The sequence below is a fragment of the Bombina bombina genome, chromosome 4 (genome assembly GCF_027579735.1).
Source record: "Bombina bombina isolate aBomBom1 chromosome 4, aBomBom1.pri, whole genome shotgun sequence".
Classification (NCBI taxonomy): Eukaryota; Metazoa; Chordata; class Amphibia; order Anura; family Bombinatoridae; genus Bombina; species Bombina bombina.
In genome coordinates this window covers 676,427,116-676,451,568 of record NC_069502.1, presented here as the reverse complement: position 1 = coordinate 676,451,568, position 24,453 = coordinate 676,427,116, and the positions used below count along the sequence as shown (strand labels likewise).

General features: G+C 34.4%; 1 protein-coding gene across 1 annotated transcript in view; it reads left to right on the top strand.

Annotated features, from left to right (window-relative positions):
• The window catches only part of RFX6 (regulatory factor X6), a 179,813-nt gene that overhangs the window by 17,979 nt on the left and 137,381 nt on the right, over positions 1-24,453 (top strand). The window contains exons 4-6 of the mRNA XM_053710808.1: positions 7,851-7,912; positions 11,610-11,687; positions 14,678-14,705. Of these exons, the coding sequence (XP_053566783.1) occupies positions 7,851-7,912; positions 11,610-11,687; positions 14,678-14,705 (168 nt within the window). The remainder of the gene's footprint in view (positions 1-7,850; positions 7,913-11,609; positions 11,688-14,677; positions 14,706-24,453) is intronic.

Sequence of the window (24,453 nt, the reverse complement as noted above, 5' to 3'; positions counted from 1 at the left end):
CCACTATATTAAATGTATTAACCCCTAAACCTAAGTCTAACCCTAACACCCCCCTAACTTAAATATAATTTAAATAAAACTAAATAAAATTACTACAATTAAATAAATTATTCTTATTTAAAACTAAATACTTACCTATAAAATAAACCCTAAGATAGCTACAATATAACTAATAGTTACATTGTAGCTAGTTTAGGATTTATTTTTATTTTAAAGGCAACTTTGTTTTTATTTTAACTAGGTACAATAGTTATTAAATAGTTATTAACTATGTAATAACTTCCTAGTTAAAATAATTACACATTTACCTGTAAAATAAATCCTAACCTAAGTTACAATTACACCTAACACTATATTTAAATAAATTACCTAAACTAACTACAATTAATTACAATTAAATTCAATAAACTAAAGTATGAAAAAAACCCACTAAATTACAGAAAATAATAAAATAATTACAAGAATTTTAAACTAATTACACCTAATCTAATCCCCCTGATAAAATAAAAAAGTCCCCCAAAATTATAAAAATCCCTACCCTATACTAAATTACAAATAGCCCTTAAAAGGACTTTTTGCGGGGCATTGCCCCAAAGTAATCAGCTCTTTTACATGTAAAAAAAATACAATAACCCCCAACATTAAAACCCACCACCCACACACCCAACCCTACTCTAAAACCCACCCAATCCCCCCTTAATAAAACCTAACATTAACCCCTTGGTAGGAAAATTCCTATTGGCTGATCCAATCAGCTAATAGGATTGAGCTCGCATTCTATTGGCTGATTGGAACAGCCAATAGAATGTGAGATCAATCCTATTGGCTGATTGGATCAGCCAATAGGATTGAACTTCTATTCTATTGGCTGATTGGATTTTTCCTACCTTAATTCCGATTGGCTGATAGAATCCTATCAGCCAATCGGAATTCAAGGGACGCCATCTTGGATGACGTAATTTAAAGGAACCTTCATTCATCGGGAGTCGTCGGAAGAAGAGGATGCTCCGCGTCGGCTGGCTTGAAGATGGACCCGCTCTGCTCCGGATGGATGAAGATAGAAGATGCCGCCTGGATGAAGACTTCTGCCCTTCTGGAGGTCCTCTTCTGCCCGGATCGGATGAAGACTTCTGCCCCTCTGGAGGACCACTTGTGCCCGACTGGGTGAAGACGTCTCAAGGTAGGGTGATCTTCAAGGGGTTAGTGTTAGGTTTTATTAAGGGGGGATTGGGTGGGTTTTAGAGTAGGGTTGGGTGTGTGGGTGGTAGCTTTTAATGTTGGGGGGTATTGTATTTTTTTTTTACAGGTAAAAGAGCTGATTACTTTGGGGCAATGTCCGTCAAAAAGCCCTTTTAAGGGCTATTTGTAATTTAGTATAGGGTAGGGATTTTTATTATTTTGGGGGCTTTTTATTTTATTAGGGGGATTAGATTAGGTCGGGTGTAATTAGTTTAAAATTCTTGTAATTATTTTATTATTTTCTGTAATTTAGTTTTTTTTTTCTTTCGTATTTTAGTTTATTTAATTTAATTGTAATTAATTGTAGTTAGTTTAGGTAATTTATTTAATTATAGTGTAGTGTTAGGTGTAATTGTAACTTAGGTTAGGATTTATTTTACAGGTATATTTGTATTTATTTTAACTAGGAAGTTATTAAATAGTTAATAACTATTTAATAACTATTCTACCGAGTTAAAATAAATACAAAGTTGCATGTAAAATAAAAATAAACCCTAAGCTAGCTACAATGTAACTATTAGTTATATTGTAGCTAGCTTAGGGTTTATTTTATAGGTAAGTATTTAGTTTTAAATAGGAATAATTTAGTTAATGATAGTAAATTTTATTTAGATGTATTTTAATTATATTTAAGTTAGGGGGTGTTAGGGTTAGGGTTAGACTTAGATTTAGGGTTTAATAACTTTAATATAGTGGCAGCGATGTTGGCGGCGGCAGATTAGGGGTTAATAAATGTAGTTAGGTGGCGGCGACATTGGGGGCGGCAGAGTAGGGGTTAATAAATAAAAAGTAGGTGTCGGCGATGTTGGGGGCAGCAGATTAGGGGTTCATAGGGATAATGTAGATGGCGGCGGTGTCCGGAGCGGTAGATTAGGGGTTAATAATATAATGCAGGTGTCGGCAATGTCGGGGGCGTCAGATTAGGGGTTAATAATTGTAAGATTAGGGTTGTTTAGACTCGGGGTTCATGTTAGGGTGTTAGGTGTAGACATAAATGTATTTTCCCATAGGAATCAATGGGGCTGCGTTAGAAGCTGAACGCTGCTTTTTTGCAGGTGTTTGTTTTTTTTTCAGCTGGCTCTCCCCCATTGATTCCTATGGGGAAATCGTGCACGAGCACGTTCAGCCAGCTCACCGCTGACTTAAGCAGGGCTGGTATTGAGGTGAGATGTGGAGCTAAATTCTGCTCTACGCTCACCTTTTTGCGGCTAACGCCGGGTTTAAGAAAACCTGTAATACTAGCGTTGTCTTAAGTGAGCGGTGAGAAAAAAATGCTCGTTAGGACTGCACCCTTGTTACCGCAAAACTCGTAATCTAGGTGTAAGTATTCTTGCACCCTGTGACAGAAGTTGTACACATATACAGATCAGTGACATTACATTTTTGACAAAATGTATTCTGCACTTCAGTTTATGCATACTACAACTGTCAAAAAGCCAGTAACATCACTGATCTTTGAATGCACACTACCTCTGTCACATGGTGCAAGAATGTGTGCGTTCCAAGATGGCAGTGCCCAGTATGAAGATAGAGAGCATCTTCAATTGGTATTTGTAATGTTTTAAAATAAGAGGACAGGTCTGAAGAAAGCTGCAGGTACAGGGGGATAAGCAATTAAATGTCATGATTCAGATAAGGGATGCAATTTAGAACAATTTTCCAATTTACTTTTATCATCAAATGTTCTTTGTTCTCTTGGTATTCTTTGTTGAAAGCTAAACCTAGGTAGGTTCAAATGCTAATTTATAAGCACTTGAAGGCCGCCTCTTATCTCAGTGCATTTTGACAGTTTTTCACAGATAGACAGTGCTAGTTCATGTGTGCCATAAAGATAACATTGTTCTCACTCCCTGGGAGTTATTCATGAGTCAACACTGATTGGCTAAAATGCATGTCTATCAAAATTTCTGAAATAAGGGGGCAGTCTGCAGAGGCTTAGATACAAGGTAATCACAGGTAAAAAGTGTTTTAATATAAAGTGTTGATTATGCAAAAACTGGGGAATGGGTAATAAAGGGATTATCTATCTTTTTAAACAATAAACATTCTGGAGTAGATTGTCCCTTTAAGCACTGTTATTTTCAAAGCAAGAAAAAAAGACAGTTATTTCATTTGTTGTTTTTTTTTTGTTTTTTTTTTAAAAAGGGACAGTCAACACCAAAATTGTTATTGTTAAAAAAGATAGATAACACCTTTAATATCCATTCCCCAGCTTTGCACAACCAACATTGTTATATTAATATACTTTATAACATTTGAACCTCTAAATTTCTGTCGTTTTTTAAGCCACTACCGATAGCCTCTTATAACATGCTTTATTGTTTGCATTTCACAACAGGAGACTCAGACTGCTAGTTCATGTTGGCCATATAGATAACATTGTGCTCACACACGTGATGTTGTTCACAACACAGCACTAATTGGCTAAAATGCAAGTCAATAGATAATAAATAAGAAGTCATGTGATCAGGGGGCTGTCAGAGGAGGCTTAGATAGACGGTAATCACAGAGGTAAAAAATATAATAATATAACCATGTTGGTTGTGCAAAACTGGGGAATGGGTAATACATTGATTATCTATATTTTTAAACAATAATAATTTTGGAGTTGACTGTCCCTTTAATACCTGTAAATTTACACAAACAAAATAAAAAAAAAGTATTGATATTCTTAATTTTTTTTATCCATTTTTACTCTGGTGACTGTTCATTCAGATTGTTTTTATTTAGTGTTATAGATTTTATGCATGCCCAGTTATTAGTATATAATTAATTATCACTTCCTGCCTTGAAATAAAAATGGTTTGTAAACATGATAAATTAATATTGGGCCAGATTAAGAGTGGAGTGCTATCATTTGCACACAATCGATATCGTGTTTTCGCATTCGTTTGCACGCAAGTTAAATTGCACTTGTGAAGAGTGTTGAAAGTAAACATGATCGCTTGAGCGCAATTTAAATTAACGCTCATCAGGTTAGCACGACCACAGAGCTCTGGTTAAAAAGGTGTCGCAAAACAAATCAAAACTACATTACACAACACAGTTACACTCATAATAACACTATCTTTTAAAATATTCTAACTTTTTACTTGCATTGGGTTAGCGCGAGCAATAACTTTTTACTTTCAACTTGTAATATGAGCACGACTCTACACGCGCAAAAAGTATACTTCAAGTGAAAGTGCTAAACATCGCTCTCTAATTATAATCTGGTCCAATATTAGATAACTGAAAAAACTGCATTTAAACAGTCATTATTAACACTACATTAATTAAAGGGACATGAAACCCAAAATATTTCTTTCATGATTTAGAAAGAGCATACAATTATAAACAACTTTCTAATTTACTTCTATGATCTATTTTGCTTCATTCTCTTGATATTCTTTGCTAAAAAGCATATCTAGATATGCTTAGTAGCTGCTGATTGGTAGCTGCACATAGATGCCTCCTGTGATTGGTTCACTGTGTGCAACACTATTTCTTCATTAAAGGATATCTAAATAATGAAGCAAATTAGGTAATAGAAGTAAATTGGAATGTTGTTTAAAATTATATTCTCTACCTTAATCATGAAAGAAAATGTTTGGGTATAGTGTCCCTTTAACCATCATATTTTGCTTTTTCTTTGGACGCATATCTTTTACCCATGTGAAGGTCTGTAAAAACTGCTTGTAAAGATCTTGTGTCTTTCAGTTTGTGTTTATCTGGTCAAAAGAATCCTCAGCTTGCATATCCTGTGCCGGAGCTTTTGTTCTTGCTACAAATCTCTAAGAGACACAGATAAAGTTCTACAAAACATAAACTAAAATAAGTTTTTGGGTTACCCTTTGTAATCCAGTATCCTGATGGAGACCGTTTTTAAAGAACTGACTGCCCACCTATCAGCAGCTACCATCTACAGTAGACAGTCTTCATCCTCCTCCTGCCTCATAAGCCGATTTGGTGGTTGATCATCCGCTGGCAAGGTCTGCAGCACCAAAGAGATCACAGAGCCGCAACAAGCAGTTATCATACAGAATCCAGAGGCACAAACATGTTGCTTAGCTAAAACAAATGTGTAAGGCTTGACACCTGTGGGGTCAAGCATTGCTATTTGTGTATTAGCAACATATGTCATTTTGTCTGTAAACTTGGCAATGCATTGCAGTCTAGGGACATATACTGTATATATATATATATATATATATATATATATATATATATATATAGAGAGAGAGAGAGAGAGAGAGAGAGAGAGAGAGAGAGAGAGAGAGAGAGGAGAGAGAGAGAGAGAGAGAAAGAGAGTCGCCTTTTGTGAATGTTTATATAATCTCCTTTTGACCAAGCAATGACCAGTCATAGACAAGTATATATAAGCATTTGCACTGAATAAGCAATCACTGTGCAGCATGTATAAAGATTAGAGATCTTCAGGTTGCTCTCCTTTTGCCTTATTTGAAGGCGCCAATCTGAATTTTAGTCCACATACAACAAGGATAACCACTTTCATAAAGTTAATTTAAAGTGAATTGTTTTGTGGTTGTTATCTGATAAAGCCAATTAGGGATATATATGTAGAAGGGTTAGCCTTGAGAACTCAGCAAGGTGCATTTCAAATTCTGAGATTAATAAATTGCTAAAATTTCAGAGGTAAAATACATGAAATGGGGCAACATAAATAATGAAAATATATTTATGGGTCTCAGTGTGTCCCTGTAAGCACTGATGTCTCTATCATACACATTTTATTTTTTTTCCATCTGACAGGGTTTTTTAAAATATATCAGGTTTTTTTTTTTTTTTTAAATGTTTCTGTTAAACAAACCTGCATTTGCTGTCAGGCTTTATTTATCCTCTAGTACATCTGTGAGAGTTGTCCCTATCAGCCAATGAGAATGTGTTTTGCAACAGCTTGTATTTAGCCTTTTTTTGCAAATATATATGTTTAAAAGGACAGTCTTAACCCTAGTAATCTTAAAGTCTTATTAGATTAAACTGCAAATAGCCTCCTGCACCCCTTTCTATATCATGCAACAGGAACAGTAAACAAGTTATTTTAAAATGAAAATTGTTCCTAGCCACTTTGAAATATCTGCCAAGCTCAGCCCACTGATGACACTAATGGGTAGTCTGTCCTTTTAATTTGTATTCTTTCATCTGCATGCACTTATATACCCTGTTTTTTTAACCCATAAAGAGCCAAGTAAATGTTCTTGACAAATGGCAGGTTATGTGCCAAGCATGTGTTGCATGCTTGCATTAAACAACTGTTTTGCTTCGTTTGATAATGAATGGATGAATTAACACACCTACCTAATTTATCTTATACATTTGTATTTGATTAAAACAATGTGTCCTTCTTTGACTTATTTCAAACCTCCCTCCCCTCTTTACATTTATTATATGAAAAAATTACTCCTTTCTGGTAGGCACCAAGGGGGAGCAAGATGAAGATTTTGCACAGGGCTCCATTTAGTAAAGCTTTGATCCTGGAAAGTCAAATTGCAATGTGTCATTAAAGGAACAGTAATCACTTTTACAGTTGTGAAATACAATTGTGTCATTTTGTATGGTGAAATAACTTTGCAATATGCTTTTATTATTTTTTTTCCTGTCTTTTATATATTTCAATAAGGAGTTTTCCTATGCTGATAACAGCAAAAGCACAGACAGTCTTTGAAACCCTAACCCTGCCATATATTTGTCACTAATTGGTTTCAGCAGAGATTACCTGATAAGCAACTGCAAAACAATTGTTATTTTTGCTAACATAATGACCATAATGAACATAATAACCATTGTGTCTTGTCTAATCAGTAAAAAGTCTGGATTGGGTCACTTTTTAAGCAAGTGGTGGGCTGCTGAAAATAAATTTGCAGCAAACAAGCTGTTAATGCATACAAAACATTTTCAAACTCACCCAGTATGTTAATTTATTGCATGACTGCAGAACAAAAAAAAATGTAGGTCTTTACTCTTTACTGTCCCTTTAAAGGGACATTCCAGTCAAAAATTAAATGCACATAGATTAATTACATCTTTTAATAGAAACATATTTGTAATATACATGTATTAGCAAAAATGCTTCTAGTAAAAGTTATCACTCTTTTAGTGTTAACATTTTTCTTTGCACGTGCATGTGAAGTATAGCTAGATATTGTCACTGCACCCACATTTTAAATAATGCAGCTGCTCAGATCATCACTGGGGCTTGTATCATGTCAGCAATTAACAAATTGAATCATTACCAGATGGTACAAGCACCTTAGGCTCTCTGAGCAAGTGCTGTGGTTAAAATGCTGGTGCATGTTGCATATGTAAATACTTTTTTAAAAACAGTTATAGCATTTATTAGAAGCATTTTTGCTAATACATGTATATTACAAAAATGCTTCTGTTCAATACTGAAATGCATCTATGTGGTTTCCAATTTTGGCTGGATTATCCCTTTAAGTAAAGCTTGTTAACTGTGATTTAGCTTTGTGCCAGATATGTTGTGCCTCTATTATAAGAAAAAATAATAACTACATTTGATTAAGAAAGGCATATACAGGGAAGAAAAGAAAATTACTGTTGCTTATTTATGGATTTATTTATTTAATTATCTACTTATTTATTAATTTTAGACAATACGACAGAAATTTCCTCTTCTGACGACAAGAAGACTTGGAACTAGAGGCCACTCAAAGTAAGTCAATTAGAATGGTAACCATAAGGAAATTGAACAAAAATAAAACACATTATTTTTGCTTAAAGACAATGGTTTAGCTAACTAATAAATAGTCTAATTAGGGTAAATACAACTGATTTTAGAAAATCAAACAGACTGTAATACACTTTGTCAATTCATACTTTTATATTTAAAGGGACATAAAACACCATTTTTTTCTTTCGTGATTTAGAAAGAGTATGCAATTTTAAATAACTTTCTAATTTACTTATGTTTTCTATTTTGCTTTATTCTCTTGATATCCTTTGCTGAAAGCATATCTAGATATGCTTAGTAGCTGCTGATTGGTGGCTGCACATAGATGCCTCATGTGATTGGCTCACCTCTGTGCATTGCTATTTCTTCAGAAAAAATGATATCTAAAGAATGAAGCAAATTAGATAATGGTAGTAGAATGTAATGTTGTTTAAAATTGTATTCTCTATCTGAATCATGAAATAAATATTTTAGGTTTAGTGTCCTTTTAAGTTTAATGTTTCTCAAATTGTAATGGGATATTTTCTGTGTTATTAAAATGTATTTTTCTTGTTCTTTACAGCTTTGCTAACTTTATTCGCTATAATATTTTGTCAAAGCTTTAGTTTTCAGAGACGACAAGAGAAAGCTGTCATGATATTTATTAGTTGTGATTTAGCATGTTGAAAAAAAAAACTGATATGACAGCTGGCTTTACGATAACATGTTATTGCAAGTTTGTAAATAGCTTACTCCTGTCATGTGTCTTATCAGCCATTGTTTGTGGCAGTAGGTGATAAAGAGAGGTGTACTGGGTGCACGCACAAAAAGCTAACATATGTTACAGGAAATACATAGTATCTTTTCAAATAAAAATGTCATAAATTTAAAAATAGAAATCTCAGTTTCCTTTTAAGATTAACAGCTAGTGTAAATCATAGTAATCTACAGCTAGTTTATAATTAAATGAAAAGAATAATTTATGTTTAAGAAAGTGGTTGTCATTGTATATTAGATCAGAGCATATAAAAAACTACTTTATTTTAAAAGGATATGAAACAGTTCTCTTTTAGTAACAAAAATATATGTTAAATCAAAGTAAATACAAAAAGAAACAGGTTGTGTTAAAAAACAGCAAACAACTTACTTGTTTTCTTGCAAATGAGCACTTTGAAATTCTTAGTGTAGCCTCTGACTACTGCTAGTTACACTGATAACTTAGGTTGCATTCTGTTTCTCCTGAGCATGAGCAAAACCTGACTTTCTCTCTTTCTTGCTTAGTAGTAAACCAGCTCATTTTACTATAGAAGATTTATGACATCAAACTAGATGAGTCTTCTTGTAGAGACCCCCAACCTTCTTGTAGGGTTGTGACAGAAAGTAATGGACACTGCACAAATAAGGTTTAAAATAAATAAAATGTAAAATCCTTTTAAAATTGATTTCTTTTTATTACAACACTGAAAAATATTTTATTATATCTTATTAAAGAGACACCATTCAATCTATTGTGGGTCCTAAGTGATGTGGTTATTGTTTTTCCAGCAATCTCAACCTTTCTCCTGCTGATGCATGGAGTTTGAGGAAGAGAGTTTGGGAATGGGGGTGGTTTTTCCTCTCCACCCCTGCTCTCTCTCCCTCTGTTTTTTTCTTACATAAGTGACTGCTTATCCAGCATTTATTCCTGGATGGCCTCTCACCACCAAAAGATTAACATGTCCAAGACTGAGCCCCTTCTAATCCCCCCTCTAGCTCTACTCCAATTTCTGACTTTTCTATCCATGACGACAGCATCACTATCTCCCCTTCATCCCAAGTCTGCTGCTTCAGAGTTACACTTGACTCCAATCTGTCCTTCATCCTCGATATCCAATCTCTCTCTTCATCCTGCCAAAACTACCTATTGATTATTTATGAAATGCACCCGTTTCTGAGTGCTTAAACCACAAAAAAAATAATTCACTCACTTGTAATTTCCTAACTTGACTACTGCAATAACCAGCTCAGTGGCCTTTCTCTCTCTCGCCTCTCCCCCTTCAAATGCCTCTGCCAGACTAATCCATCTTTCCCATTGATCTGTATCTGTTGTCCCTTCACTGGCTCCCCATTCACAGCAAAATTAAATTCAGCATTCTCACCCTTACCTACAAAGCCCTTAACAACACTGCTTCCTACTACTAGTCCTCACTAATCAACAAATTTACTCCAGCCCGCCCACTAAGATCCAACCATGGCCTGCTCCTTGCATCTTCGATTATCACCTCATGTGCAGCACCTACCCTCTGGAACACTTCTCTTGTGCATCACCTACCCTCTGGAACGCTTTCCCTGACGCTGTCATACTTTCCCCTAATATGCCTTCTTTTAATCTTTTAATATACAGATATATTTGTTCAGGGAATCCTTCCACCCAAATCAGTAACAAATGAATTCCACTTACCTAATAATTTTGCTAATCTTACTCTGTATTAACATCACTCTCACCATATCAGTCCTCACCCCTACCCTTCTAGAATGTAAGTTACCTTACAGGGCTCTCAATTCCTCCTGTATTTGTTTGTCAAATATATTATCTCTTACAAGTTTTGTATCATTGCTTTATTTAAATTAATAGTGCCCATGGACATCATTGCAGAATATGTTGGCACTTTATAAATAAAGTATGATAATAACAATAATAATAATAATAATAATAATAATAATAAAAGTCACCCCTTATTTGAAAGGGAAGACTCTACACTTTTAAATGAGAGATCACTTTACCTATTTTCTAGTGGAGCAGGTGATCACCATTTTAATGGTGATCACATGCATCCTAGGTGGCACTTTCTACTGGTGGGAACGGAGGGTACTACTGTATAGCTTTTTCTATTGCTTTTTTTCTTTGACTGGAGGGACATTTTAAACATAATGTGAAAGAAGGAATTATTTGCTTTTAAATGAGATTCACACACCCCTCTAATATTCAGGTGATCACCATAAGCCAGTGAGCAACCCTTCCTGTTTATTTTTACATAATTTTAATTCAGTTTCTGTCCTTTCACTTTCATGCAGTTTAAAGCCCCTTTAATATTTTTATTTTGTAAATTAAAGGGACATAAAACAAGTTGGGATAGAGACAAAATAATATAATATGTACTTTAATTACTTTACCTGCAAATTTATACTGCAGTGTCTCGCTATGAACCCTTTCTTTTTAGTTTCTGAATTGTACAGCTCTAACTCCCCCCACACAATTCCTTTTATGGCTGTATCTATGTTTATTGTTCTTTTTGTGGAATGCAAAAGTGAACAGGGAGCATGCCTAGAAGCTGTGAGCTCAGTTGAAATACAATGCCTGTGTCTAAACACTGATAAGAGGGGTGGAGTTAGCTGCTCCAGGCAGCTTATCTATGTAATTCATTTTGCTTATTTTTGAAAATTATTTTAAAATACTTGCCAGCAATTTTTAAACATTGCAAACCATTTTAATTAATTAGCCCTTTTAGTATATGCACAGATCTCAACCTGTTTTATGGCGCTTTAAGTTTAAAATATCTCCCATTTTGGGAATTCTGATATTTAATATAAAAACCATCTGTAAACATATTAACATCAAGCAGTCCTATTGGAGTCACATTTTTACCTTATTAAGGATCTTCTGCTCAGCTTGTAAAATATCAGTATTGTCTTGAGTAATTCAATTATATTTGTCTTCTAGGTATCATTATTATGGCATTGGAATTAAGGAGAGCAGTGCATATTATCATTCAGTTTATTCTGGAAAAGGCTTAACAAGGTACAGAAAAATATCTATTAAAACACTTTTTTCTACATTGATTCTTGAAGCAATTGAACAACTATGTTTTTGTTATGTTTTTGTTCCTCTAGAATAAAATTTAAGGTACACAGTATTTGCCCTAACTAAGAGGTAGCATATAAATTATATGGCTAAAAGTATGTGGACACCCATACTAATTATTGAGTTTAGGGATTTCAGGCATACCCATTGCTAGCAGGTGCATACATCCAGCTCATAGCCATGAAAGGTCCATAGACAAGCATTGGCAGTACAATAGGTCGTACTGAAGAGCTCACTGATTTTAAATGTTGCATTTGTCATAGGATACCACTTTTTCCTTGAAGTCACTTCATGAAATCTTTGCCCTTGCCAACTATAAGTGCTATAATTATGAAAAGTGGAAGTCCTAGGAGCAACAATAGCCCATCCATGAGGTGGTAAACCACGAAAACCCACATGCCAGGGCTGCTGCATAATGAGTAGTGTTTAAAAATCACTTATCTTCTGTTGAACCACTCAGAGTTCCAAACTGCCTCTGGAAGCAACATCAGCACAAGCGGGAGAAGATTCATGAAATGGCTTTCCAAAGCTAACAGCTGTACACAAGCCTCACATTAACATGTACAATGGTCATTGGCTGGAATGGTGTAAAGCCTGCCACCACTAGACTCTACAGCAGGGGCTTCCAACATTGGCTCTTCAGAGGTTTTGGAACTACATTTCCCATGATGCTCAGCTAGATAAAATGCTGGCTGAGCATCAAGGGAAATGTAGTTCCAAAACCTCTGAAGGACCAAGTTTGGAAACCCCTGCTCTACAGCAATAAAATGTGTTCTCCGGAGTGATAAATCATGTTTCACTATATACCAGTCTATATGCCAGTCTGATGGATCATCTTAAATGTATGGGTACCAATGGCACAACTATTGCTATATTGCAAAAAGAATAAGCCCTACAATGAATATTGATCTACCACTTTATGTAGTTTGGTAACTGTGGGCTTTGACAAAGCTGAATTCCCAGTAAAACATTTTAAGGGAAGTTTGGGGAAGTTAATTGGTTACCTACAATGTTATAGTTGTTTAATTTTAGCAATTTTAGCAATTTACCGCGTGAATATTAAATGAATAGTATACAGCTAATGAGATTTTCCTTTTATGGTATACAGATACACAGTAATTAAGTAGCTTAAGAAAGATTTAGAGATACTTAAAGGGATATAAAACCCACATTTTTTCTTTCATGGTTCAGATAGAGCAGGCAATTTTAAGCAACTTTCTAATTTACTCCTATTATCAATTTTTTGTTCACTTGGTAAAACAGGAATGAAAAATTAGGAACAGACCCATTTTGGTTCAGCACCAGAGTTGTGCTTTCTGATTGGTGGGTAAATGTAGCCACCAATCAGCAAGCGCTACCTAGGGTGCTGAACCAAAAATGGTCTGGCTCCTAAGCTTTACATTCCTGCTTTTTCAAATAAAGATACCAAGAGAATAAAGAAAAAATGATAATAGGAGTAAATTAGAAAGTTTCTTAAAATTGCATGCTCTATCTGAATCATGAAAGCTTTAAAGACATACTTGGACTATAAGCAATCAAATATTTTTTCTTTAAGTTATCTAACCTACTGCAACATTGATGATCATTTTTAATTTACAGTTGATACTCATTAATGTTTGCAATTTTGCTAAAAAGATTTGTTATTTCAGGAAAAAGGACTACAACAAGATATTTTTTTTTTATTTTCGTCAGTCCTTATGTACAGAATGCTTATGTACAGAATTATAAAATGCTGCTCAGCAACATTATTACTAGTCAACATTTATATTTGACTTAAGACATATTTACCTGTTGTGCTTTATTAGGCTTACTATTCCATGTATTTACTACAGTCTATTTGTTATTTATCAATAGATCAATTGTTGACCAATCTACATATGTATCTGTATTATTCCTAATGTACAATGTATCTACTATAATTTCTCTAATTGTAAGACTTCAATTAAAGTTGTGTTTTATACAACGTTTTGAAAGCACGCACGCACTATCTGTTATATTAAAATATGTACGCCCCTATCCGCCCTTGATTGATAAATTGGGCCCTAAGCAACAATAAGAGCTCTCTTGTGCATTCCCACCCCCTGTTCTTTTAAAACCAATCACAGGAGATCAGTGGTCTGTCAATTACATAGTTGCCAACAGTCCCTGATTTCCAGGGACAGTCCCTGGATTTTGTTGTATGTCCCTGGATTTTTTTTGTCCCTGGAAATGTACCTGAAATCTCTTTTGCACAACATTTGTTGTTTGTATGTATGTATGCATGCATGTATATATATATATATATATATATATATATATATATATATATATATATATATATATATATACATACATACATATATACAGATGGATAGATGATAAATAGATATAGTGTATTATTTAAATATAATTCATTCCTAATGGAATATTATTATTATTATTGAATGGGTTCACATATTATTTGTCTTTTTAATTTTGATGCTGTGTTGTAAAAATAACCATATGCCCAGAATGTGTTCCAGAGACTGTGTAGATGTAAGAGCTTGGTGCTGTAATCTGTATAATAAACTATGGATAAGTCTAAATTATACTATTACTTTCAAATGGGTGTGTTTTGATTGCAGAACTGAGAAGGCGGAGCAGTTGAACAGTAGGTTGTCAATACTCCAGTAACCCGCTTGCTTGCTCTGCTGCAAAGTGTCTCTGGAATTTTTTTTTAAATGTTGGCAACTATGCAATTACTCCTTTAAACTTTACATTTTCCTTTAAACTTCTCATGTAAAAAAAAAAAAAAAAGATTTTATAAAATGTAAAAAAAAATGTTTGTCAGTTTTTTTCCATGTGTATTATATTCCCTGACTAATGGCATAGAACATTTTCAGACTATAAAACATTAATCTCAATGATTTATGTGAGTATGTAACTGAAAATATTGTATTTTTTTAAAGGTTCTCTGGTAGCAAGCTGAAGAGTGAGGTAAGCTAATTTCAAACCTATTTATAATGTCTGAATATAAACATAACCATAAAAACTTAAATCATTATTTTAATAGAAAAATAGCAATATCACTGTTTATCAGAAATTAACAAACATACATACAGTGCTCTCTAGACTGAAAATGGTTTATTTGCATTATATTAGGCTGACCATATTGCCGCTTTAAAAAGGGACAAATATGAAAAATACATATGTCAGGGCTGTTTAAAGAAATGGTTTAGAATAATGTTCCATTATGAGAACCCTGACTTATGTATTTTTCATATTTGTCCCTTTTTAAAGCGGCAATATGGTCAGTCTACATTATATGCTTCCTATGGAACAGATTTACTATCAAATTTCCTTTCTTACCCTGTTTGACATGGATATACATTTTTGATAAACCTGCACACATATTGCACTTGTGTAAGCGCAAATGTGCACTTATCTTGAAATCTAGCCCTAAATGTGTTTACATTGTACTTGTATAATTTTTCAAAACCATCCATAATAGCACCTCATTCATATGTACGTTTCATGTAGACACCCTTTGATACCCTGGTCCCTTGTATGATGCAGACATCCCAACTCTCCCTGAAGTTCAGGGAGTCTCACTGATTGTAATAGCGACTTCCTGATGCCAGCAAATTGAATGCAATCTCCCTGAAACTCCAAGTACCATGATCCAATGTGGCCCAAATCCAGAAAAATGTTTCTTTAAGGAATGCCTTTAGTTGCTGGGACCTTATAGAATCCTCAAAGCATCAGTAACCAAAAAGTCCCCACTGATTCTAATAAAATAAAAACACAAATACTAACTTATTTACTGCCCATAATTAAACTTCGTATTCTAAAATATTTAAGCATTCATCAAGCGTACGATCACTGGAAAATAGGTTTGTGTTATGTGGTTGTGCAATAAAGCTACTTTTTTAATGTGACTTTAGTGGGAAGCTACTTTAATGATAGTCTATCTTATTTAGGGTTTCAAGGTGTCCAATATATAACTGGGAGGGGGGGGTGTTGGCGCAGTTGCGGGTGAAACCACCTCCCTGAAATGAGTTTTTGCAGGTTGGGATGTCTGATGATGTATCACAGGTGTCTGATATCTAGCTAGCTTCTCTGCTCCACTACTACCATTCTGTCTTTTGTCTGCTTAAAGGGACAGTCAACACCAAAATTGTTATGGTTTAAAAAAAGATAGATAATGTCTTTACTACCCATCCCCCAGATTTGCACAACCAACTTTATAACCTTTAAACGTCTAAATGTATGCCTGTTTCTAAGATACTAAAGACAGACTCTTATCACATGTTTTTTTATATGCTTTTCACAATCCACATGGGAGTGCTAGTTCATGTGAGTCATATAGATAACATTGTGCTCACGCCCATGGGTTGTGGCAGACACTGCACTAATTGGATAAAATGCAACTCAATAGATAATAAATAAAAGTCATTTGATCAGGGGGCTGTCTGAAAAGGCTTAGATACAGTCCATCCTAAGTCCAATCCTGCCAATGAGATTGTTGAGCCTGTTATCATGACCAGTCATTTTTTATCAGTAGAAAAGAAGCACCAACTGACTATTAGAGATATGCATTCACATTCAGATGAATACACATTAAAGGAAGAAGGGGAAGGGCACTATTGTTTTTCTAATCAGCGCCTTTGTTTGTAATGATGCACATCATCCTCTGTCAAATCCTTCCATATTATTACTAATGATTGATGTTAGGGACAGCCAGTAAGGCACCGAATGTTGGATTTTAGTCAAACACGCTTGTCCAGTCAAACCTTAACCTAGCATATGGAGGCGGGAGACTAGGGGAAGCACAGACATTTTCAATTACTTTGATTAGAGCTAATGGAACATGCAGCTGTGTGACTTATGTGCCTCTGTGAGCTAGTCATAGACTCAAAATCAAACAGGGAGCTCTTTGTATATATGTTAGTTGTATATATTTGCTGTTCCCATTGAAAATAACAGTAACAAATCTGAATCCAATATGCGGCAGAAACAAATGCTCACATGAAAAAGATTTAACCAGACTGATTGTTGGGAAAAATCTAAAATACATTTTTTGGACGAAACAAGTTTGTTGCCAGTGCACATCTTTGCTGACTATTATAACACTTATCTAAAATACATCACAGTAAAATAAAATATTATATCCTTTACAGAGAGCTGTTATAACACTACATTTCAATCCACCCACTGAGGCCCAGAATAAAAGTGGAGTTCTCTATCAATAGTGCAGGGTCTCTATTGAGATATATATTTTTAAAAATAAAATTTTCTAAGTGAAGAGCAATTCTATTTAAACTATTTCTTAGCTCAGCTGCAGTTTTCAAGCACTTGGCTTTGCACACCTATGGGTTAGTGTGAGAGCGAAAGCCAGTACAGGGTTTTCTTTCAGGTCCCATAGAAGTCTAGTTTAACTTTCAACTTGTAATATGAGTGCAAAAATAGGAGCACTATTGATTTAACTTCAGTGCTGTTATTGTTCAATAGGGCTTCACTTATAATCTAGCTGTAAATGTTATTACAGGACTTAAATCCAGTAATACCATTTGTTATAAACATGCTAACCCTTCTTGATAAATGCTCTCCCTTATTATGTCACCTGCAAACTTCTTGACAAAGATTGTAATTGTCATGTCAGTACATTATGACATTTGTTGTGTGCTCTTTCCTTTTTAAAGTTTTGAATACACTCTAAAAGCCTAATTTATTATACTGTGGGCAGACAAGATTCCCAGAAAGAGAACCTGTCCACCTGTGTTTCTGGGAAGTTAAACTGCACAAACTGTAAAATATATAATTGCGCTAGCAATGTCTTGTGCAGTCCACCCTGTACACACTTTATTTAATCAACTCTGAAAGAGCAGGGATGTTTTATGTCTGAGGTGTTGGAGAAGTTAGAAGGCAGTGGTCTAAAGACTGTTGCTTCTTAAAGGGACATGAAAACCATTTTTTTCCTTTTATGAATCAGATAGAATATGCAATTTTAAACAACTTTCTGTTTAATTCTATTATCACATTTTCTTTGTGATTATTGGTATCATTTGTTGAAAATCAGGGGTTTCATTTCCCTTTATCTTGTGGTGCACAGAGAAAAGCTCCAAAGCTGCACTCTCAGCTATGGGCCTCATTTATAAAGCTACTGATGCAGCTTTGGGGTCTCAGCATCTTAAGACCACAGCTACTTAGCCTCTAAAGGGTTGTGTTCTTAAATCATCCCCATCTGATCGCGATGGTTGACAATAAGCCACACACAAGAAAGCAGCGGCTTGTACAGTGACGCTGCCTGATTGCTGCAAAACCAGGTGGACGAAGTTTGTATGGCAGGTCAGGAGTGAGTGACACCGGGAGTTAAAGCCTCTGATCTATGAGTGAGTAGCTGAGTTATTTGTATAGACTGTGTTTGATTATTTTTTTTGGATATCCTATGCAGCTCACATTAGTGACTTTTTAATGACCTTTTATATACGGTATATTATTTTTTAACATTTATATCTCCATATAATTCCCAGTTTATGTTTTTTTTTTATAATTTTTTTTTTTTTATTAATAGTGTGACCTGGTCACACTCACTGGGGACTTAATAATGCAGACTGGAAATGGTGATACAGACATGGGGACTGTTGATTTTTATTTCCTAAGTACTGTTAAGATAGGGATATTGTGACACAAAACCTGGAACATCTTTTGGGTGGATAGAGCAGACTTTTCTTTACCAGCGCTATTTGAATTGATGGAAACATAACTCATTAAAGAAAATAAGTTAAAGTGGGACATTTGGATCCTAGAAACGTATGCCTCTCTGCAGATGATACATCAATCTTTGAGGATAAAATTGAAGGTTTTGCAAGATTTAAGGCACCTTTTGTAAAGGTTTTTACATTTTCTGATGATTTTCAACAATTTATATTAAAAGTCACAATTTTTTTTCGGTTGCACTGTAAAGGGATGTTTTGCTGCGGAGCTTACAAATGTAAGGCATGAGAACATGTGGTGGTTGGAACCTCCTTTAAGTCCCAGGTGCAGATGAATGTTTTGGCATTGAGGCATGTTTAAATTGTAGATGTACTTATGTTATCTACATTGTCACATGCTCGTCTTATCATCTTCAATACGTGGGACTTACCACTAGGGAGCTATGCTTTAGGATACATGAGCATTTGTCTACAATCAGAGTTGCTATGTCCTCAACTCCCAACTCCCTTGGTGAAACATTTTGTCAATAGACATGATAAAAAAGTTTGCACTTGTATGTGGATGGCCATAGAGAAAGTTCTGACTCGTAAGAGGGTTGACGATAAATGTAAGATCTCATGTTGTGCACTCATATTCCATAAGGCTTGAACTCGGAAAACAATTGTATTGATTATTGGGAATTATTGTGATTTACATAGAAATTATCTCTTGGATACTACAGATCATCTTTATTGAAGTTTAATATTCCATTATTTGAATATTTACTTCATGTGTGTTGGATGAAGCTTTACACCCTCTGTTCCCAAAGACTTGATATGCTACATGGAGGAATACTTTGTAAATCTCATGCAGTTTGGGAGTTTTCAATGTAAATCAATTGTATCTGTTTAAGCAATGGTGTCCTATGTGCCACTATTAGTCTTTAGAATGGCATCATTGCTATTAACTAATAGGATAATATTTATTCTTTTAAATAGTGTGAGCAGTTTTAGTGCATTAGAGCTAAGATTACGGAACCAGCCTACAAACACCAGCTCTTCTACTGATGTGATTATAATTACACCCCTTTTTCTGGTTCTTTTATTTATGGACAATAACATTTAAATTTTAGAAGCTCCCTGGTTTTGTTTTTTATTCAGCCCATAATGGAGTCTTAAGCATTTCTTATGCCACGATGTTAAAAAGTGCCACGAGGTGGTGAGATATTTGAAAGGGATTTGTTGTGATCTTGAGAAAGCCGGCAAAATATTCCAAAGGGCTGACAGTATAGTTTAATCCTTTAAGGACTGGAAATTTTGGAGAAAAATTTGCCAAAAAGAGCAGAGAATTTTTAGAATTTTTAGTATCACTCCATTTAAACAGAAATGGAGCTTTGTTCTTTTTTTTTTTAATTGACCTATCAAAACTATATATATTTTTAGTAGACAAAACATTAATTTTTTTACAAACTTTGTGCTTCTCAATGAAATTATTTACATACTGTGTGTGCAGCCATAACCCAAATGGTTGTAGAAGCTTCTCTGGGGTCCCCTTTGTTTAGAAACAGCAGACATACATGGCTTTGCCATTATTTTTTGTTAATTAGAAGTCCGCTAATTGCAACTGCGCACCACACTTTGGAAATTCCCATAAGTAAAGGGGTTAATCAGGTATCTTGTAAGGTAAATTTTAGCTGTAGTGTAGAGATATCCCTCCCACCTGACACCTCCCACCCCCTGATCCCTCTAAAACAGCTATTTTAACTCCCTCACCCCCCCACTGGTCACCACCATCTGCCAGTATGCACATTTAGTGTAACAATGCTCCATCTCGGCGGCGACTCTGCATTCTCCTCCCACGGCTGTTGCCATGGTTGCGGTGGATGTTGTGGCATGTGGTGATTGCCTCTGATGCCGGTCACCTGTCTTCTATCCATGGCGTAAACCTGTGCCTATGTAAGTACCTCTTCACTTCCTATACCTTGCCCAAGTATAGGTTGTCGTTTGCTCCTGGGTGCTTCTTTGTATTGCTATACGTACTGACTGCTGGATTGCCTTATTGTTGCTGAACTCTGCCTGTCTCTGACCACTCTACTGATTAACCCCTGAACTACTGGATTGCCTTATTGTTGCTGAACTCTGCTGGTCTCTTACCACTCTACTGATTAACCCCTGAACTGCTGAATTGCCTTTGTTGCTGATCTTTGCTTGTCTCTGACCACTCTACTGATTGACCCCTGAATTGCTGATACTCTGGATTGCCTACCTGTTGCCGGATTTTGCTTTATTTGACACTCTCTGCATTACCCTTTGGTCCCCTTACGGATTCGACTATCTTCCTGGTGCCTTCAACATTCTATTATGTAAATCGAATGTCTACAATAACATTCGTTCTAACATTCAAATTCAAATATAAACACATTCGCCCATCCCTAGTATTTAGCTATACAATATTCATAGCTTGACATCATGAATATTATCCCCACAATATGAAGACAAACGTTTGTAAAGATGAAAAGAAAAATTACAAGAGTAGCCTCAAAATTAACATATCACATTACAGAAATAAAATTCCTAATTCTTGTCATAAACCAAATAGTTGAGCTTATACAAGAAGATCGTAATATACCTGGAGAATCATGAAATCAATTCATAGGACAAACATTGCATACCATAATTCTAGTATGTCACACATATACACATTGCAGGTCTTACAGTGATACCGTAGATTTTTATTTTGTGTAGAAGATTACTGAAGTACCTCTTTATCATGATATACTGCCTAATAGAATGATACTTTAAACTAAACTACTTTGAGTAATAACATACTATCTTAACTGAGATATACAATTCTTTACCGTAGCATATATAACACTAATTGTAAAACCTCCCAAACTGGGCCGGGTCACTCTTGTACCCTGAAGATGAAATATAAAACTGGACCTTGGACCTTTAAAAAATGATGAGTAATTGTAAAATTGTAGGGTCCCCTAAGAGACCATACATTAGCAATATAACATATAACAATAAATGCTGTATAGTACATACATAAAGAGAAAGCTATCTTTGTGAGACATAATAAGTAAGAAAACAAAATATTTAGTTCAATGGTCACCGTCCCTTCTTAACCAGATAAAACCCCTCTTATGAATCTAAATAGCATAGGTTGGTATTTTTACTTATTTTAAGATTGCGTGTTCTCAATTTTCATATTTACATTATATTGAGAATGCGCAATCGCATTTCATATTTCCCAATATTACAATTGCGATGTTGTGTTTGAAATATTCATATTTCACAGTATTGCCATCTCGAATCCGTGATTGTGTTTTACTTATAATATTTAGAAGTAAAATATGATTGCTCAATTGTGATCTCAATGTTGTGAAATATGAATATTACAAAAGCAACATCAAGCTTGTAATATTGTGAAATATGAATATTGTGATCGTGATTGCATGTTCTCAATATAAAATATTTAAAAAAAAATACATGCAAGGACACAATAGAAGATAAGTACAATAACGCTTACAGTTTACAAACATATTCTAAAATTATACTATTCAATCCCTCAGTTCCTATAGCTTTAATAGGAAGTTGTTTTTTTTGTCTTTATTAAAAGTCTATCTCAGACATGACAAATATATAAGCGTTCCATGGGAGTTTCAAGGGCATTCCATGGGAGTAACCTGTATTTTAATGGGGAAAAATCGCTGTGGGTTTCTAATATTAAAAGCACTGTCCTCCGTCTTAACTATCCCTTTTTAGCCATATCAGTCTCGCCTGCTTTTCAGTGGCAATATTTTCCAGTGTGACAAAACTAGTGAATGTATAGTGAAACTGAATTTACATATGCATTTACACAGAAAACATTTTATATTTTCGCAAACGCACAGTCTATTTTGTGTAAGCACACTTTAAAGACAGAGCCCCCTGCCACCTACATCACAGCTCAGTGGCAATATGCGGACTATTGCTGAAGTTGTGGTCCCCTTTACATCCTATGGGAGACACATCGCCACTCGTCAGCACAACGAGGTGCAGCTCATTTTCTTAGAATATATCAACAAACTCTGAATATCTGGGCCTTAAAGGGACAGTCTACAATATAATTTTTATTGTTTTAAAAGAAAGACAATCCCTTTATTACCCATTATCCTGTTTTGCTTAACCAATATACTTTTAATACACTTTTTACCTCTGTGATGACCTTGTATCTAAGTCTCTGCAGACTACCCCCTGATCACATGACTTTTTTTTTATTATCTATTGACTTGCATTTAGTACTCTGTTGTGCTAACTGTTAAATAACTCCTCGGGCATGAACACATTGTTATCTATATGGACCACATAAATAAGCAGTCTGCTTTTGTGAAAAGCACATAAAAAAGCATGTGATAAGAGGCTGTCTGTAGTGGCTTAGAAACAGGCAGACATTTAGAGGTTTAAATGTTATAAAGTATATTAATATAACAATGTTGGCTGTGCAAAGCTGGGGAATGGGTAGTAAAGGGATTATCTATCTTTTTAAACAGTAACAATTTTAGTGTAGACTGTCCCTTTTTTTCTTAAGGGTACATACCTATTTGTCTATAAATTTGCATAATCAGCGATAAAAGAAAAAAATATCTTTATGTTAAATTATGTCTCACAATTTTTTATATTACAAAGGCAAGCATATCAAAACACTTATTCAGCTACTGTAGTTGATTTTGATTGACCTTTTTTCTTTATTGCATATAATATATACACAACATAAGTGTAAATATTAATATTTATATAAATAGATGCTAAGTTTTTATGCATGCATTCAAATAATTTGTATATAATTAGGTTTGAGCTTACTTATATATAATTGGTTATCACACCATTAAGGGTTTAATGTTACTAATCATTTGTATTTTTCATGCCCTCCTTATTAAATAATACAAAAACAGATGGAATATGTCTAGCAGTAAATATTCAAGAGATAAACACCCAAGGAACCTAATGCAAACCCATTAACTTTGTTAATGATTTAAATATGTTTTACATTAGGAAATCTAGAGCATGTAAGTTTATTTATTCTGCTCTTAATACAACTAATGGGCAATGGTGCAATAAAATTATGTTTTTATCAACAAAACATAAAATATATAATGATCACAGTCAATTGATCAGCTTTAGAAACATTTACTCAACATACAAGGTCTTCATTTCCTAAGTAAATTTTGAGTCAATAGAGAATGTTGTAATAATGTATGTTTCTTTTTTCCTTATCAGAATAGAAATTAAACACCTAATGGTGCGTGTTTATCTTTCATGGGTAAAGAGGACATTAATTAAATGAGCGAGGGAAAACGGGTTCATTGCGGGTTTTTGACTAAATATGTATATATATATATATATATATATCTATATATCTATATATATATATATATATATATATATATATATAAAAATATATATATATACAGTGTATATATATTTATATATATATATATATATATATATATATATATATATATATATGTATATATATATATATATATATATATGTATATATATATATATATATATATATATATATGTGTGTGTATATATATATATATATATATATATACAGTTGTGCTCATAAGTTTACATACCCTGGCAGAATTTATGATTTCTTGGCCATTTTTCAGAGAATATGAATGATAACACAAAATCTTTTCTTTCACTCATGGTTAGTGTTTGGCTGAAGCCATTTATTATCAATCGACTGTGTTTACTCTTTTTGAATCATAATGACAACAGAAACTACCCAAATGACCCTGATCAAAAGTTTACATACCCCAGATTTTAATACCGTGTATTGCCCCCTTTAACTTCAATGACAGCTTGAAATATTTTGTGGTATTTGTGGATGAGGCTCTTTATCTTCTCAGATGTTAAAGCTGCCCATTCGTCCTGGCAAAAAGCCTCCAGTTCCTGTAAATTCTTGGGCTGTCTTGCATGAACTGCACGTTTTATATCTCCCCAGAGTGGCTCAATGATATTGAGGTCAGGAGACTTGGATGGCCACTCCAGAA